Here is a 19,333-nt window from a genome sequence, read left to right as displayed (position 1 = left end):
ATCCTCATCACCTCTTTAACCCATCCCCCTACCCCCACCACTCTTCTGAATGCCATCAGTTTGTTCTCTATAGTTGAATCTGTTCTTTGATTTGTCTCTCTCTCTCTCTCTTTTTTCTTTTGCCTACTCGTTTTGTTTTATTAAATTCCACATATGAGTGAAATCATATGGTATTTGTCTTTTTCTGACTTATTTTGCTTAACATTATACTCTTAGCTCTGTCCATGTCATTGCAAATGGCAAATTTCATTCTTTTAATGGCTACATAATATTCCATTGTCTATATATACCATATCTTCTTTATCCATTCAACTATTGATGGGTACTTGGGCTGCTTCGATAATTTGGCTATTGTAGATAATGCTACTATAAACATAGAGGTACAAGTAGACCTTTGAACTAGTGTTTTTGTATTATTTGGGTAAATACCCAGTAGTGCAATTACTGGATGGTAGGGTAGTTTATTTTTAACCTCCATACTGTTTTCCAGAGTGGCTACACCAGTTTGCCTTCATTCCCACCAACAGTACAGGAGGGTTCCTTTTTCTCCCTATCCTCACCAACACTTGTTTCTTGTGTTTTTAAGTATAGCTATTTTGACAGGTGTGAGGTGATACCTCGTAGTTTTGATTTGCATTTCCCTGATGGTGAGTGATATTGAACATCTTTTCATGTGTCTGTTGACCATCTATATGTCTTCTTTGGAGAAATGTCTGTTCATGTCTTTTGCACATTTTTTAAATTGGATTATTTATGTGTGTGTGTTGAGTTGTATAAGTTATTTATATATTTTAGATACTAACCCTTTTAGCAGATATGTTATTTGCAAATATCTTCTCCCATTCAGTAGATTGCTTTTAGTTTTGTTGATTGTTTCCTTCACTGTGAAGATTTTTTTTTTAAGTTTTTAATGTTTTTATTTATTTCTGAGAGAGAGAGAGAGAGAGAGCGTGAGCAGGGGAGGGTCAGAGAGAGAGGGAGACACAGAATCTGAAACAGGCTCCAGGCTCTGAGCTGACAGTCAACGTGGGGCTCGAACCCATGAACCATGAGATCATGCCCTGAGCCAAAGTTGGACGCTTAACCAACTGAGCCACACAGGCACCCCTCACTGTGCAGATTTTTATTTTGATGTAGTCTCAGTAGTTTTTGCTTTTGTTTTCTTTGCCTCAGGAGACGTATCTGGAAAAATGTTGCTATGGCCAAAGTCAGAGACATTACTGCCTGTACTTTCTTCTAAGATTTTTGTGGTTTCAGGTCTCACATTTAAGTCTTTAATTAGTTTGTTTTTGTGTGTGGTATAAGAAAGTGGTCCAATTTCATTTTTTTTCATGGAGCTGTCCAGGTTTCCCAGCACCATTTGTTGAAGAGACTGTCTCTCCCAATGGATATTTTTCCATGTTTTGTCAAAGATTAATTGACTGTATAAGTGGGTTTATTTCTGGCTTTTCTGTTGTGTTCCATCGATCTGTCTGTTTGTGTGCCAGTACCATACTGTTTTAATTACTACAGCTTTGTGATATAATTGAAGCCTGGAATCATGATCCCTCTAGCTTTGCTTTTCTTTTTGAAAATTGCTTTTAGATTCAGGGTTTTTTGTGATTCCATAAATTTTAGAATTGTTTGTTCTAGCTCTGAAAAAAATGATCTTAGTATTTTGATAGGGATTGCATTAAATCTGTAGATTGCTTTGGGTAGTATAAACATTTTAACAATATTTGTTTTTCTAATTCATGAGCATGGAATGTCTTTCCATTTCTTTGTGTAGCCTTCAGTTTCTTTCATCAGTGTTTCATAGTTTTCAGAGTATAGGTCTTTCACCTTTTTGGTTAGATTTATTCCTAGGTATCTTATTTTTGGTACAGTTGTAAATGCGATTGTTTTCTTAATTTCTCTTTCAACTCTATTATTAGTGTATAGAAATGCAACAGATATCTGCACATTAATTTTGTGTCCTGTGACTTTACTGAATTCATTTATCAGTTCTCACAGTTTTTTGGTGGAGTGTTTATAGTATCATGTCATCTGCAAATAATGAAAGTTTTACTTCTTCCATACCAATTTGGATGCCTTTTATTCCTTTTTGTTGTCTGATTGCTGTGGCTAGGACTTTCAGTGCTATGTTGAATAAAAGTGGGGAGAATGTACATTTTTGACTTGTTCCTGACCTTAGGGGAAAAGCTCTCAGTTTTTCCCCATGAAGGATTATGTTAGCTGTGAGGTTTTTATATATGGCCTTTATTATGTTAGTGTATATTCCCTTTAAACCTACATTGTTGAAGGCTTTTATCATGAATTGATGTTGTACTTTGTCAAATGCTTTTTCTTGGTCTATTGAAATGATCATGTGGTTTTTATCCTTTCTCTTACCTATGTGATGCAAATATTGAACCACCCTTCCATCCAGAGAATAAATCCCATTTGATTGGGTGAATGATTTTTCTTTTTTTTTAATGTTTTATTTATTTCTGAGAGACAGAGAAACAGTGTGAGCAGGGGAAGGTCAGAGAAAGAGGGAGACACAGAATCTGAAGCAGGTTCCAGGCTCTGATCTAGCTGTCAGCACAGAGCCTGATGCGGGGCTCGAACCCACGAACCGCGAGATCATGACCTGAGCCGAAGTCGGACGCTTAACCAGGCGCCCCTGTGGTGAACGATTTTTCAACTGTATTGTTGAGTACTTTATTTTGTTGAGGATTTTCACATCTATATTCATCAGAGATATTGGCCTGTAGTTTTCTTTTCTTTCTTTCTTTTTTTCTTTTTTCTTTTCTTTTCTTTGTGTGTGTGTGTGTGTGTGTGTGTGTGTGTGTGTGTGTGCTGTTTTTATCTGGTTGTGGTATCACAGCGATACTGGCCTCATAAAATGAATTTGGAGGTTTTTCATCTCCTATTTTTTGGAGTAGTTTGAAAAGGATATGAATTAACTCTTCTTTAAATGTTTGGTTCGAATTCCTCTATGAAGACGTCTTGTCCTGGATGTTTGTTTTGGGGAGCTTTTTGATTACTGATTCAATTTCTTTTCTGGTTATGAATCTGTTCAAATTTTCTATTTCTTCCTGCTTCAGCTTTAGTAGGTTATATATTTCTAGGAATTTATTCATTTCTTTAGGTTTTCCAATCTTTTTGCATATAGTTTTCATAATATTCTCTTTTAATTGTAATTATAGTGTTGTATAGAGTGTAGTGTTGGTTATTATGTCTCTTCTTTCATTTGTGATTTTGTTTATTTGAGTGCTCTCTCTTTCTCTCTCTTTTGGGGGATGAGTCTGGCTAGAGAGTTATTAATTTTGTTGATCTTTTCAAAGAAACATCTCCTGGTTTCATTGATCTGTTCTATTGTTTTTTAGTTTGTATATCATTTATTTCTGCTCTAATCTTCATTATTTCCTTCTGCTGGTTTTGGTTTTTGTTTGTTATTCTTCTATCTCCTTTACATGTAAAGTTATGTTGCTTATTTGATATTTTCCATGCTTCTTGAGCTAGGCCTGTATCGCTATAAACTTTCCTCTTAGAACTGAACTGCTTTTGCTGCATCCCAGAGGTTTTGGACTGTTGTGTTTTCATTTTCATTTGTTTCCATGTACTTTTTTATTTCTTCTTTGATTCTTTGGTTCACCCATTCATTGTTTAGTAGCATGTGATTTAACCTACATGTATTTGTAGTCTTTACAGATTTTTTTCTTGTGGTTGACTTGTATTTTCACAGCGTTGTGGTCAGAAAAGGTGTTTGATATAACTTCAGTGTTCTTGAACTTGTTGAGGCCTGTTTTGTGGCCTAATATGTTATCTGTTCTGGAGAATGTTCACGTGTACTAGAAAAGAATGTGTATTTTGCTGTTTTAGAATGTAGTGTTTTGAATATATCTGTTAACTCCATTTACTCCAGTGTGTCATTAAAAACCATTGTTTCCTTGTTGATGATCTGTCCATTGATGTAAATGTGGTGTTAAAGTCTCCTACTATTGTATTATTATTGATTAGTTCCTTTCTTTTTGTTGCTAATTGTTTAAAGTATTTGGGTGCTCCCATCTTGTGTGCATAAATATTTATAATTGTTATATCTTCTTACTGGATTATCCCTTTATTATTATATAGTGTCCTTCTTTGTCTTGTTACAGTCTTTATTTTATGTCTATTTTGTCCAGTATAAGTATTGCTACTCCAAACTTTATTTTGTCATGCATTTTTACGCGATAAATATTTCTCCTTCCCCTCACTTTAGATCTGCAGGTGTCTTTTGGTCTGAAATGAGTCTCTGCATACGGCAGCATATGATTGGTCTTGTTTTTTTTAATCCACTTTGTTATCCTGTGTCTTTTGATTGGAGTATTTATTCCATTTACATTTAGAGTTATTATTGATAGATATGTATTTATTGCCATTTTGTTACTTGTTGTCATTTTTGTAGTTTTTCTCTGATCCTTACCTGTCTTTCTCTCTTTCATAGTTTGCTGGTTTTCTTTAGTGATATGTTTTGGATTCCCTTCTCTTTATTCTCTGCATATCTGTTAGTGGCTTTTGATCTATGGTTACCATTAGGCTTATATATAACATCTTCTGCATATAGCAGTCTACATTAAGTTAAGTTGAACCTAAGTTCAAACCTACTCTCTACTTCTCTCCCCTCCATGTTTTAGATTTATGGTGTCATATTTTACATTCTTTTATTTTGTGAATCCTTTGATTTTTTTTTTTACAGAAATACCTATGTTTACTGCTTTTGTGTTTCTTCCTTTTCATACTCTCATTTATGGTCTTTCCTCTCCACTCACAGAATCCCCTAAAGGAATATTTCTTGTAGGACTGATTTAGTGGTCAGAACTCTTTTAGTTTTTGTTTGTCTGAGAAACTCTTTATCTCTCCTATTCTCAGTGCTAGCCTTGATGGATAGAGTATTCTTAACTATAGATTTTTCCCTTTCAGCACTTTGAATATATCATGCCATTCCCTTCCAGCTTGCAAAGTTTCTGCTGAAAAAACCCACTAGTAGCCTTATGGGGGGAAATTTTTCTTATATGTAACTGTCTTCTTTTCTCTTGCTGCTTATTTTTTTTCTTTATCATTACTTTTTGGCATTTTGATTACTATCTAACTTTGGTTGATATTGTTGGGGGATCTCTGTGCCTCCTGGCGTTTTGATTACTATCTATCTAAATAACTTTGGTTGGTTTTGTTGGGGGATCTGTAACTCCTGGATCTAGCTATCTGTTTCCTTACCCAGATTAGGAAAGTTTTCAGCTACTGTTTCTTCGCATAAATTTTCTGCTGTCTTTTCTCTCTCTTCTCCTGGAATCCCTAAATGCAAATATTATTACACTTGATGGAGTCACTGAGTTCCCTTATGGCTATGCTCAGTTTTGCATAATTCTTTTTTCTCTCATTTTTCCTGTGTGATTACTTTCCATTCCTCCTTTGCTCCTCTGCTTCTTCCAGACTGCTGTTTATTCTATCAAGTTTATTTTTAATTTCATCTATTGTGTTTTTCATCTCTGATTGGTTCTTTTTTATGTTTCTGCCTCTTCCTTAAGGGTCTCACTGATGTTCTCCACTCTTTTCTTGAGTCCAGTATCTTTATGATCATTACTTTAAATTCTCTGTCAGCTATGTTACTTAATATCCATTTCACTTAGGTCTCTTGCTGTGATTTTGTCCAATTCTTTCATTTGTGCCATATTCCTCTCTCCTCTCATTTTGCCTATCTGTGTCTGTTTCGGTGTGTTAGGAAAGTCAGCTATATCTCTTACTCTTGAAAGTAGTGGGCAGACTGTGCACTTTTAACTAGTGGCACTGTTTCTCCTCCACAGGGCACACACAGCTGCTACGGAGGCCAGCTGGTCTGGGTACTCTGGACAGCACACAAAGGCAGGGTGTGCAGTCTTAACAAGGTGTGTGCATCCTCCATGGAAGGTCAGGAGACACAGTGTTGGCAAGGATTGCCTGGGTTTTCTGGTCAAGGAGATCCACAGCACCAGGACTGAGGCAGGTCTGGCTAGAGCAGGTGGGGCACAGTGTAAACATGTTAGGTAGTAATTACCATCACTGCACTGTACCAAATCTCCTGTGAATTACTATGTTTGACACTATGGCCAGTGAGAATAGGCCAGCCCCATGCGATATTGCGGATTGTTCCTTCTAATCTCTTCAGGTGGTTTTGTCCCTGGTTTCAGGTAGTTTCCTCACATTGGTGCACTCATTAGTACCCAGCTAAAGACTTGTGGGGGACCTGGTAAAGATCTCTGGAATTCTCTCTCTCTGCACTTCTCTCCAGTACTCACAATGCCCTGTGAACTCTAGCCACCTTGACCTCCTCAGACTCTTAGCTCTGTTTCCCTAACTTGAAGAGTACTCTGGGCTATGCCTGGGTTTCCCCACCCTGAAATGTCCTGGAAACTCTTCGATGCAGTAAGCTGGGATATCAGAGGACTCACCTTGTTTATTTCCCATCTCTCAAGCATCATTGTCCTTCATTGCCTGATGTCCAGTATCTTGAAGACTGTTGGTTTGTGTGTTTTTTCTAGTTTCTTAGTTCCAGGCATTATGATAAATTCACAACCTGTTAAGCCATGTTGGCCAAACATATATGTCTCTGCCATTCTTTTAAAATTATTTTCCCTTTGATTTTAGCTTAAATTGGGCAATATTGAACTGTATGTTAACTATAGAATTTAAATAAAATTTTGGAAAGAAGGGGGAGAAAAGATTGGATAACTTAGCTAAGGGCAGAGTTAACTTGGATACAGTCCTTTTTGCCCTGGCAAGCAAGCCAGTTTTTCAGCTATATTAGCAGTAAGAAATGCCTTAGGGTAAGAAAAACAGAAGATAGAATAAAAGTATATGACAAAGCCCAAGTCTGGTAAAATACTGGTTGTCTTCTCGCTTAGCCCTGATTACATGTTGAGGAGGGATGGCGTGGTCACTGTGGCAGCAGCTTCTGAGCATAACCATTTGGTCTCTGCCATCAGGACCTCGCTGTTTGTTACAAAAGCAATTTAAAGAGAAGACTCTTAGAGACCTAGAATCTCTTGCTTCTTCCCCCATACAACCCAGGCGTGTTTGAATGTCTCTAGGTGTGCTTAAGACAGAAGGAAATCTGGAGCAAGGTAATATTTTTGAAGGTAAGTTCACCCAGTATTTCTGCAATAACAAGATTGGCTTGATGCCTAGAGCAGTGTGAGGATTCCAGACCCTACCCCTTTGCATGGTTTTCCACTTGAGTTTGGCTGTTCACCCCTCGTCTCCTTTTTTCCGGATAGGTCTTTCTGCAGGTCGGATCTCCCAGGTTATTATTGGAGATGAGCAGCGACAGTATCTCTTGGTGATTGGGCGGGATGTAGATGATGTCCAAGTAGCTCAACGTTTGGCCCAGGCTAATGAGATTGTTTTGTCCTGGAACTGCTGGCAGCTCTGTGAGCAGTACATGTTTGAAGTGGAAATCATGAGGGAGGATGAAGCTGTGAAGGTAGGAGGCTGGGCCCACCCGCTGCACAGGGCACTGCCCTGGGGGTGGTCACACGTGGCTTGACCAAACCGATGGCCCTTGGAGCTCCGTATTGGAGGGAGGTGGGGGGTATTGTCCCAGGAGGATAGACAAAGCGGAACAATGAGGCTGGAAAGACAGGTGATAAACAAGGGAAATGGCATCCTCAGGCCCCCTGTTAAGGGACCGTTGGTGATCCATTTGGTGGGTGAGCACACGATTGAACAGTTTCCTTTCTGTAGTTAAGAGATATGCGGATCATTGACCCGTTTGATTTTGATGAGCATTTTGACAAGTGCCTCGATTACCTGCCACATTACCGGACGAGTGCTGGTAGGTTACTTGGTCCTTTCTACCCCAGCCCGAAAGTTTAAAGGTAAATTTTCCATATGGCTGGAGACATGTTGTTTTCCTTTTCTCAGATACTTTAAGGACTGCCCTGGATTTGGATCCAGACTCTGCACTTGAACAAACCCTGCGGAAGCACATAATGAAAAACCTTTTGAAAAAGGTTATTTTCTAGTTCTTGAATCACCGGGTAGACTATGTGTGTGTTTATGTCAATAGGTATATATTCATATATAATGACCTTTTCATACTGATCAAGTTTGTCTCCTGCTCTCCATTGTAATGCCAACAGATTTCCCGTCTGTACCAATTACTATGATGACATGTCTTACCACTTCAGATTTCTCAGTTCTAAAAATGGAAACCATATTTGTTTTTCAATTTGTCCTTCAAGAAGCTAGTACATTATAAACAGGGTAGAGAGTATATGCGTGGTAAATATGTGTTGACTGATTGTGTATATAGAATCTATGTGAATCCCTTAGTAAGTGATATAATCACTAATAGAATAGACATATCAAACTCATAAAAAGAAAACATAAAATCCCGGCAGATATCATTAGTGAATTAGGTTTAAAGTCAGTTTTAATTCCAAGTGCACTGGTTAGTATATCCTCTATATCTCTCAAACCTGAATTTTAAGCTTTTTGTCTGACATCTGTAAGTTATCTTCTCATACTCACTATGAAGTATAGAATTTAAATGCCTGAACATGATACTGAGAGTTGAAGATGCAGGCATTATAACTCACTGTGTCTTTGCAGATTGATGAAGGGCAGCCTATAGAGTATGTATCCGAATTTCGTACCGTTACTATGGTTTTGGTCAGGCTAGAGTTCCACAAGTCAGCATGGATGTTGCATTTGTGTCATCGTATCCAGGAGGCTGCCCTATACATCTCCACAGTCATAGAGAAAGGGGGTGGCCAGCTGAGCCGGATCTTTATGTTTGAGAAGGTAAGTACAAGAAAACTTGACCCATCAGCATTGAAGGTGAAGGAAGAATAACAGTCTTGTATCTCACATAACACATGTGTAAGTCAGATTCCCTGAGTTTTCTTTTGTGACAGGCTTATGACATTGAATGTTCAACTGATAGTTTAGGAATGGGAAGTACTAGTTAATTTCATTTTAAGGGTACCTGAGAATTACTTTCCATGTCCTTTTTCATTCAATTATTGTTGAAAAATTTTTGTCAGAGCAAAAGAATATTTTTCTGGCTCTATTAAAAGTAAATGTAATCAGATATTTCTGATAATTGAGCTTGGAAAAGAGCAGTATCATAATACATGACATTACAGGTGAATAAAATGTGGGTAGACTTAGCTCAAGGCATATAGTAGAAATGGAATTTTTGAAAAGTTCTTGACATCAATTTTTCTTGTGTTTTAAGTTGCAGTTCTTTGAATAGTTAGTTAAATCAAGATTTTATTTCTTCTTTTTTTAATCTCCATGTTGATGTGGCCCAGAGTGTCCATTTCATGAATCCTGTAGAATTCATCATTCCTAATAGAATACTAGTGGATAAAGGCTCTGGCTTCATTCAGGGAAATTGGTGCAGTTGAGGCAAGCCATAGTCTTTCCCCAGGTAAACTTCTCTTTTCCTTCTTTGTCATCTGTCCCAGGGCTGCATGTTCCTCTGTGTTTTTGGCCTTCCTGGGGATAAGAAGCCCAATGAGTGCGCACATGCCCTGGAGAGCTCCTTCACCATCTTCAGCTTCTCCTGGGACACTCTTGCTGAGACCAAGTGAGGAGGAAGGTGGGGCAGAGAGGAGCTCCTCAGGCCCCATGGGGCTCTTCAGGCAGGGCAGGAGGGAGTAACAAGTAGCAGGGGTTGAGAGTGTCCAGAATCTGCCTAAAGGGAAGGGAACATGCCAAGGGAAGTCAGAAAATAAGATCTATTAAGAAATTAGGCACAGAATTATATATAGATACTCAGGGAAAATGAAGATAAGTTGCCATCTAATGGCGTGGAAGAGGGGGAGGAACCAAATACACCTAGCAAGATTCAAGAACACTGCAAAGGGACAAGCAATGTGCAGATGAATGTAATACAAGCAATGTATCTGTATGTGGTGGGAATGTAGAACAAAGGCTGCCTATCTACAAGGAGGGGAGATGTGAGAAGTGAAGTTGTGGGGCATTATGGATATAGGAAAGGACCGCTGCTGGTTAACGCTCTCCTTCTTGGCTTTCAATCTTATTATTCCCACTAATTCTCACTGAACTGATCTCCCACCTCCATATCCACCCCCACCCTCCCACCTTCTACAAAAGCGTTGCCTTAATGAAGGTAAAGAAAATTCCATTTTCCCACTAGTCACACTATAACAATGTGGATTAGAATTTTTCAGATGACTTTTTTTTTTCAATAGAAAGCTCTGAGGAAGGTATATATATAAAGAGATTTGAATTTGAAAACAGTTATTTTTAATGTTAACATCATGTCAAGATTTGTTGCTCTGTTTATTCAAGATGAATAAAAATTGTATAGTGCTTTAACACTTATAGGATATTTTAGTATATGCTACCAACGTTTTTATCCCTCTTTTACACATGAGGAAACTAAGGAGACAGAAGAGGAATTTCTAGCGTATAGCAGAGCATGTAATGAAACCCAGGCCTTCTGTCCTCAAATCCTGTGTCATTTTCATTACCTCACAGCTGCCTCTTATAAAATGCAAATACTCTCCAAAGGCATAGCATACATTACTAATGTGATACCATTGTGGAAGCATCATAATATCTGTAAAACTCTTATAGAATATTAGTACTGAACAGTAACTTAGAAATTATCTGACCCAACTTTTTATTTTACAAATAAGAAAGATACTTAAGTTGCTCCATATAGGTAGTTAAACTCTTAGCCCAAGGCTGATATGAGTTGGCACTTCTTTTAACATTGATGGGATCCGCAGATCCCACTTACAGCCCACTTCCCACTTATCTCTATAGTATAGGTGTGCTGAGCCATTGCTTCCAGTGCTGATCTCTTATGCTCTTGAATTTTATATTGTCCTGTGGCCTTCAAGAGTCCTGAGTGAGATAGTCATTTCTTAGGCCATATTCTATGTTTTCACTCTTATGTATTTTAGAATATAGTAGATTTTAAGAGCTAGATAGAATCTGAGAGTTTATCTGATGATAATCTCTTCTTAACTAAGAATCCAGAAACTAAGATCCAGAGGTTATGGTTGGTAAAGCCACATAGCTCGACAGTGCCAGAGCCTAAAAGCTAGTTTCCAGGTCAGTGTTTCTTTACTTGAAAATAATTACTATCTCAGTAACACTAGTTCCTTAATAAATCATGAAAAGAAGATTTTCATGGCCAAATATGTTTGGGAAGTGGTGCAAACTATATTTCCTTCTTTGAGGTTCACAATATAAATTAGCATCAAAGGTTCAGGGTAGGCTTATAATAAAGAAATTTGTTATATTTTGTTTTAATCAACACTTCCCAGATTTACTTGATCACCAAACACTTTTCTCCAGAAAGACCTATAAACATCCAGAAGAATGAATGTTCTGAGGAGCATATTTTGGGAAATGCTGCACTAACAAGATGCTAAAGCTTGCCTTCTTCACCCGAAATTCAAGTGTAGAGCTGTAGCCTCCAGGGTTGCCTGTGTGATGTCATCGGTAGCGGATACTATTACTCCTGCCTCTGCGTGTCACATCAGTCTCACCAGAACCATGTTCCATGTCTCCTTTTTCAGTGACCCTGTTCACCTCGGGTCATCTTCTAAATTCCCCTTTCTAAACTAGGAAATACCTTCAGTTTTCAGTTCATTTACAGAAGAAAGAGGATTATCTGAGTCCTATGATTGATCGGGCTTTTCTGGCTTGTGACTGTTTCTCCAGGGTATTTTTGAGACTCAGGCAGTGAGTCTCAGAATCTCAGCATTATTGTTTTTCAGCACCTCTTTATGCATCTCTGTATATGCTGAATAAATAATGTATTTTTCATCAGTGAAGAACCTCTTTTAAAAAAGGAAGAAGGAACATAGACTGCCAGGAAGAACAAGGGGGAATTCTAAAGTGCAGTAGAAAGATACGAGAAGTGACCAAGTGAGAAAAGTATTATTTGCTTTGTTCTCACAGCCTTGTTAATAGCTGAGTTTGTCGTATTCGTAAATGCATTCATTCAACAAGCATTCATTGCACACTACTCTGAGCCAGGCACTGTGCTGGTTGTGGTGGATTTAAAGAGAAATAAGACACTACCTCCTTCACTAAGTAAACAACTAACTTTAATAACATGAGATGTAAGTGCAGGAATAAAATGATATAGGAGCTGCAGCAAAGTACTCTGGGAAGACAGAGTTAATTTTCTTAGAGGTCACAGAGAAATCTTGACTTTAAAGGCAACATTTGAACCAGGTTGAGAAGAGAAGGAGTTGAACAGTTAGAGAAAGCAGGAAGGGTCTTCCGTGGTAGACCAAGGAAGCCTGGTGAGACAGCAGGAGATGTTTAGTCTTATTCTTGCTGTGGCAGCAGAACCAGCTGCCTGGATCTTGTCTTGGGTGTCTCTTATTCACCCTGAGCAATGGGCCCAGTGAAGAGTCCTCAGTCCTGTCCTTGGAGCAAAGCAGGAGAGTTTTGGTGGCGCAGGAGACAATGTTAGCGTTGTTGCCACTTTTCATACCTCTGCAAACAACTAAAATTGGTATACATGTAGATTAAACTTGAAACTAATTTATGCCTCATTGTACCACTTGCATATCTTATCTGTCCCGTGAAATTTTTACATCAAGAAAATCTGATTATTCCCTTGTTACTGTATGGATTTGCCACCTTGGAGCCTTTGCTTCACCTGGAACAGTATATGCCCCCACCCCCTCTTTAAATAACTCGTATTTCTAGTACTTCCCCATCCCTGGCCTGGGTAACACCACTTTCCCTTCACTTCTCCCTACTCCAAGCACACCGTCTGTGCTGTAGCCATCCTGAACTGCTTCATTTTGCACAAACACAGAAGGCTTTTCAGAGTCTGTCTTTCCCCACTGGATGGAATGCTGCTGCCCTGCTTTGGCAGTACTTCAGCTTAAAAGTCCAACCCCATGTCCTCTCCTTTCTGAGTGCTTTTTCTACCTCTGAAGTGTGAGTTAACACATGCATTCTGTTTGCTGTTAATTTGCTGTACTGATCTCTAATATGTAGTATTTGTCTTGCTAACTTATAAATTTGTCTTTTCCCTCCCTCAATTTCTACCACCCTCCCTCTGCCCAACATTAAACTCCTCGAGAGCAAGATATTTTAAATACCTAGCCCAGTACTTGGTACTATACGTACTTGTCAGTCCTTGTTAAATGAATGAACCTGTGAATGAGTGAATTCATGCATGAATGAGTGAATGAAAGAGGGAGGAAGGAAGGAAGGAAGGGAGGGAGGGAGGGAGGGAGGAAACATATTGCTCATTTTTAAAATATATCCCAAAGACTAATTTGCTTCAGGAAGGCTTCCATCAACAGCTTGACCCTCTGGTTATTCCTTTACTCTGACATTCTAGCATTATTTGACCCATTAACCCTGTACTGATACCTGTTGATCTACTTTTAATTTTGGAATTTTATTTGAGGCAGTATGGTATAGTGGAAATAACCTTGGTCTAGGAGTCAGGAGGCCTGGATTCTCATTCTGACTCTACTATTGACTTCTGCTATGTGACTCTAAGAAAGTTAGTTAGCTCCTTCAGTTTTGGCTTTTGTTTTTTTGTTTCTGTTTGTCAAATGGGGTTAAAATATTTGCCCTACATTCCTCACATATTTGTTATTACTCCTCAAAGGATCAGATGAGGTAATCAATTTGAAAGTACTTCAAAAACGATCTAACAGATCTAAGGTATTTTTTTTTTTTTTTTTAGTCTTTCTGCTGATATTAGCTCCCCAACTAAAGCTCCTTGAGTATGGGGACTATTTTGTTTCTTTGTACTTTGTACACATCATATGATGTGGATTGACAGCAGTCTCTGGCCTTTTCTATTCTGAACTCTACAACTAGACACCTTGATCTGAGGAGTGACAGATCGAGTGCCTGACTTGCAGGCTTCTGAGTGTACTCACCCACTGTTGCTTTTCCGGTCCCCAGGCTTGTTTCCATCAGTATCACCAGTGGACCCGTATTCTGTGGCGTGATTGGGGCAGTAGCAAGACACGAATATACAGGTAGAATAGGACATTGGTCTGTTACCTCTGTGACTTAGCGTGTGGTTGTGGAAGAGATGGCCCAAAATTTCTCTATCCTTTACTGTCTCCCTAACACAGTTATTGGCCCAAAGGTGAGTCTTGTGGCCAGAATGATAACTGCTTATCCAGGTTTGGTGTCCTGTGATGAGGTAACATATCTAAGATCCAAGCTGCCTGCTTACAACTTCAAGAAGCTCCCAGAGAAAATGATGAAAAACATCTCCAATCCAGGGAAGATGTATGAATACCTTGGCCATAGAAGATGTATGTGAGTATCATTATGTGATAGTTTATTCTCATCTCTTTTACAGAATCAGGGTATAGGAATAACCAGTGTTTGTATGAACCTAGAAAGAAAGATGCTTCTAGTTCTGGCTTGCTCAAATAAGAGACATAAGAGATCTTTAGCTTTTCTGTTTAGCTCTTAGTTATTTCCTCAGTGAACTTCTATAGTGCTGTCCAACAGGAAGAGAATGCAGTAGGTTGCAATCTGGGTGTTCTTTTCTCTGTGTACTTCACAATTTATTTACTTCTCTGAGCCTGGAACAATCAATAACTCTCCCCTTCCTCCCCAAAGATTTTTATTTTTTTATAACTCTTTTATATAGAATTTGGGGCCTTTTCATTTATCTGAAGGTACTTGCTGATGAGCACAAATTGTTCTCTATCTACTTAGAGATATATAGTCTATCTATCCCAATCTATTCTTAATAGACACGTTTCTCTTTGTCCTTTTTCCCAGAATGTTTGGGAAGAGACATTTGGCCAGAGAGAGAAATAAAAATCACCCTTTGTTAGGTGAGTTTTCAATTCTACCTTAGTTCATTTTTATTTCAGCTATAGATGGTTAAACATTTTTTTAAAATGCAAGACTGAAATGCTTCTAAGCCTGTATTTAAAAAATAGAAAGCAGCCTTCTTAGTGAATTTATGTTCAGTTTGAAGCTGTCTTGCCATTTCTTTTCCTTGCTGAATGTTTACACTTCAGGTGGAGTCTTCTCACTGTGCCTGAGATGTACTAACATTTAGTAAGAATCTTTGTAAGACAGTTCAACTGTTGAGTCTGCTCAGCTTGTTGTGGACCATCTTTAGAGGGAACTTCCTCATTATGAGACAGGAAAGAGAGCACCAAGACTGTTATGTCCCACACTGTGTATTCCCTAGCTTTGCATTTGTCTTAATTTGTATCTCTTAGTTTTTTTTTTCTTTACATAGCAGTGATCAACTTTGAGGACTAAATTGTTATAATGGAAATTTTTACAAAAAGCTAAGAGTATGTAGTAGCTCCCAAGTCTATGTGATGTCTAATTATTCTTAATGTTGTTACTTAAACTCTGGAGCAAACCTCCAAGCCTGGTACACTTTTCTGTATAGTCCTGAGTTGATTTTATAGAAAGAGATGTGAAGCCTTATCAAAGAATGGGATTCTGCCCAAGGTTCTAGAGGAGAAGCCATTCTGAGAATTATCTTTGCAAATTAAATATAGAGTATCTACTACATTTAGAGCACAGGAGTAGTAGGTCCTCCCTGTCTCTCTACAGACCGAGAGAAAGAACTGGAAGCCTTTCGCATGGCACAGCAGGGATGTTTGCACCAGAAGAAGGGGCAAGCAGTTTTGTATGAAGGTGGAAAAGGCTATGGCAAAAGTCAGCTGTTGGCTGAAATAAACTTCCTGGCCCAGAAGGAAGGGCACAGGTAAAGAGTCCTGCTTTCTGGCTTAGTGTCTGCTTCTCTTGAGGCTCCTTCCTCTTGTTGGTGAGACTCTTGTATCATTAGATTCAGCATCCTTGGGCTGGAGGAGTGAGTAACCTCTCTGTGGGTCAAGGGATTCCCAGTGACCATAGTGACATTCACCAGGGTATTGCCATTGAAGCTGAAGGAAGCAGATTTCAAGCAGTGCTTCTATGCCATCCAGACCCTCATGGCCATCTTCTTTGAGATTGACACATGTCCAGCCACTTACCGCCAAGAGTGCCTACACAAACAGCTCCGTGGGATGGTGGAGGAACCTCTTCATTGCCTTTTTAATGACCTCTTCTTTGTGAAGGTAATGCTGAATTGGATTATTGATGTTATTTTTGATAGATAGTTCAACTCAGGATTGTTTTCTAATCTAATGCCCTTTGGTCATATCTGTATAGCTTAAGAACATATAGTTAGCGGTGGCAGGATTGAGATTTGAAATCCCTTTGACACCAAATCCAGGCTTTCTCTTTTTTGAAGAGAGTAGATTCTAGGACTGACTCCAGTACTTGCTAATCATATGTCATGGCATAAATCACTTAGCCTGAGCTAAATTTTTTCACCTGTGAAATGATGATTATAGTACTTTATATGATTTGTACATTCATTTTAAAGGAGGTAGTATAAGAGATCATGGTGTAAATGTGAGAGTGCTAAATCTGTCAGGGTGATACTGGCCAGTTGAGCATCCCCAGCGATTTTAAGTTCTTAAGTTGGTTACAATGTTTTGTTCTTTAACCGTAACCATGGAGTATGTCACTTGAAGCAGCATCTGAATCTCAAAAGCTTCCAGTGGTCTAGGATTGATGTGGTACCCAAGAGCGAGTGGACTAAGAGTTCCCTGGTGTACAATTCTTATTCATCCTCCATCACTCCTCCTAATCTACCAAACCTACAGGGCATTGTATCTAATGGAAAATAGAGAAAATGAAAATTTCTCCAATCCCTTAGCATAGCCCTGTCTTAGGCCTCACTCAAGGCTCTCGCCCTTGCCAAAGTGGTAGAGGAATGACCTAGCTTTGACTCTCAAGTCCATGGTAACTCATGTGCCTAGGCCTAGCACTGTGTTAGGAGATATTCATTGCAGTTCTTTCTGATAAGTCTCATGCACTCATTCATTCTGGTGTACTTGGAATAACTGGGCTACTGGAGCTGTCCAAAGGGACATCCCTAAGTCCAACCTGTCCCTTTAGTTCTTAGTCATGACTCTTTAAGGTTTTGCCGGAGTCTGGGTATGGAAAGGAGCTATCTCTCCAAAACTGCCAGTGGATTTTCCATCTCACTCTTTGAAGTAAATATTGGTGTTGGATTGGCATTTGTGTCCCTATGCCCAGTCCAATAGAAGAAACCCATTCTCACTCAAGATAGAATTGTTTTCTGTTCCCTTTGGAGAACCTGTATATTTTTATTAGATTGTCATTGCGAATGCTAACATATGAATAATTTTCCTGGTTAGTTTCCCTTATCCTCCAAAGTTTCACACATGGATGACCTGACCAGACAAAAGAAGGTTAAGGCGTGTTTTTCTCAAGTGCTTCAGGAGGTGGGTACTTTTGCTACATACCATTAACTCTTACTATGTGGAGATGGAACTACTTTATCCATAGCACACCTTGACTTAGGCCTGCCTATTTGTTGATATCTTCATTGTTGGTATCTATCTTTAACCTTTAATCAATCCTGTTGCACAGCATACAAGGAAAAGTCTTTGCTCTTCCTTGATCCTTGTTTCTTAATGAGATTTTACTAACTTATTTTTAAAACAGTGGTTTCTAAATGCAAGTAGATAGCTGTTTTACCTCCTCTTCATTACAAATACACTCAATCCTTAACCCAGATTACAGAGTCAGAATCTCTATGAGCAGAAACTGATACAGTCATTCTGGAAAGCAATCTAGAAGTAACTAGTTAAATTTTAATAACATGCATCCGTTAGACCTAGCGCTTCCCCTCATGGATCTGTGTCCCAGGGAGTGTGCTCACGGCAGTGGTTGTGGAGGTGAGGGAGGTGTTGGCCTGAGCTCATGGATGAACACAGTGGAGTATAATGCAGAAGCGTAGAAGTAAGGGAATAGATGAAAACATTGCAACACAGAGTAGTCTTAAAAATAATCCTTAGTAGTCTACGGCCATACCACCCTGAATGCGCCCAATCTCGTTTAATCTCAGAAAATAATCCTTAGTAAAAGGAGAGAAATAATGACATCTGTAATACAGTAGCATTTACATAAAAACAGTTTACTTGACAAAACAATGATGCACATTTTATAAGAACACAATACAAACAAAAGTATTACAGTAAACTCCTTACTTGCTGCAGCAGGGGCGTGGAGAATGTGGATAAAAATGAGTATGTTTTTTTAAAGTGGGGCCTGGTGATTGGTAGTTTTAACAAGCATTCAGAGAATTCTATGTGCAGCCTGGTTTGGAAATTATGGATATAAAGTCTTATGAATTCCCATACAGTCTGAAGCCTTTGCCAAAATGAAATATTTGAAAGCTTCAAGTTTGATTTGGAGAATATTTTATGTTTAGTTTGTTTTTCAGTTACAGTATTTTCCTGTCCAAAGAAACTCAGCACATTTCTTTAGAAATTAGATATAGTGGCTATATTTTATATTTGTAAAGTAAAATGTTACCTGGACTTAGGACACATTTCATTCTGAAAACCCCGACATGCATTAACATTTTATTTATACTGCTGTTGGGAAATTCATGGTGAAATTTGAAAATCAGGTGACTTCCTTTCTAATCAGAGGTTGTCATTGTTTCTTTGCTGTTATTTTCAGGCAGTGAGGGAAAAACCACTGATTTTCCTCATTGACGAAGCCCAATATATGGATGCAGCTTCCTGGGAGTTTTTGGAAACATTGCTCTCCTCTGTGCCCATCATCATGGTGATGACATTGACCCCTACCATCACCCTGTGTCACTGTTCCCAGCATTTCCTGCAGAGCTCTCAAGCTGTCCTGGTGCCCATTTTGAAGTTGGCAGCAACCTCACTGTTGAGAATGGCATGTTGGGAACTGGGGGTGGTGAGCATCCCCCAAGAGCTGCAGATGTGAGTGGCTAGGACTAGCTGGGCACTCCATTAAGGGCAGAGCCAGTGCCATAATATGAGTGAGAGGGCTCATTACCAGTCGGGGGAGAAAATGGCATTAGTAACTGCAGTGAGGCCTAAGACCAGATTTAAGGATATTCAGTCTCCTAGTAAACCAATAAAGGGCTACTTCCCTGGGTTATCCATCCAGGTAGTCACAAGACAGGACTTGGATGGCTTGCTTAACGTGTCAATTATATGTGGTCAGGCCACTTTCTAGGGCTCTGTGGTAAGGGGATGTTAATTCTTTTTAACAGCAATAGAAACAAAATAGTTAGAAAAGTTACTGCTAAAATATATTAAAAAAAATTTTTTTTAATATTTTTTATTTATTTCTGAGAGAGAGAGACAGTGTGAGCAGGGGAGGGTCAGAGAGAGAGGGAGACACAGAATCTGAAACAGGCTCCAGGCTCTGAGCTGGCTGTCAGCACAGAGCCCCACGCGGGGCTTGAACCTACGAACCATGAGATCATGACTTG

At 38.9% G+C, this 19,333-nt stretch overlaps 1 protein-coding gene across 1 annotated transcript in view; it reads left to right on the top strand.

Annotated features, from left to right (window-relative positions):
* LOC120238725 (adenylate cyclase type 10-like) overlaps window positions 1–19,333 on the top strand; it is a 50,180-nt gene that overhangs the window by 7,152 nt on the left and 23,695 nt on the right. Inside the window, exons 5-16 of the mRNA XM_039242668.1 lie at window positions 7,257–7,462; window positions 7,723–7,813; window positions 7,903–7,991; window positions 8,593–8,784; window positions 9,453–9,574; window positions 13,915–13,991; window positions 14,091–14,280; window positions 14,755–14,810; window positions 15,553–15,706; window positions 15,869–16,058; window positions 17,211–17,297; window positions 18,544–18,815. Of these exons, the coding sequence (XP_039098599.1) occupies window positions 7,257–7,462; window positions 7,723–7,813; window positions 7,903–7,991; window positions 8,593–8,784; window positions 9,453–9,574; window positions 13,915–13,991; window positions 14,091–14,280; window positions 14,755–14,810; window positions 15,553–15,706; window positions 15,869–16,058; window positions 17,211–17,297; window positions 18,544–18,815 (1,726 nt within the window). The remainder of the gene's footprint in view (window positions 1–7,256; window positions 7,463–7,722; window positions 7,814–7,902; window positions 7,992–8,592; window positions 8,785–9,452; window positions 9,575–13,914; window positions 13,992–14,090; window positions 14,281–14,754; window positions 14,811–15,552; window positions 15,707–15,868; window positions 16,059–17,210; window positions 17,298–18,543; window positions 18,816–19,333) is intronic.

Source organism: Hyaena hyaena, unplaced genomic scaffold (genome assembly GCF_003009895.1).
Source record: "Hyaena hyaena isolate Hyena2069 unplaced genomic scaffold, ASM300989v1 scaffold_211, whole genome shotgun sequence".
Classification (NCBI taxonomy): Eukaryota; Metazoa; Chordata; class Mammalia; order Carnivora; family Hyaenidae; genus Hyaena; species Hyaena hyaena.
This window is presented reverse-complemented; position numbering and strand designations above follow the sequence as displayed.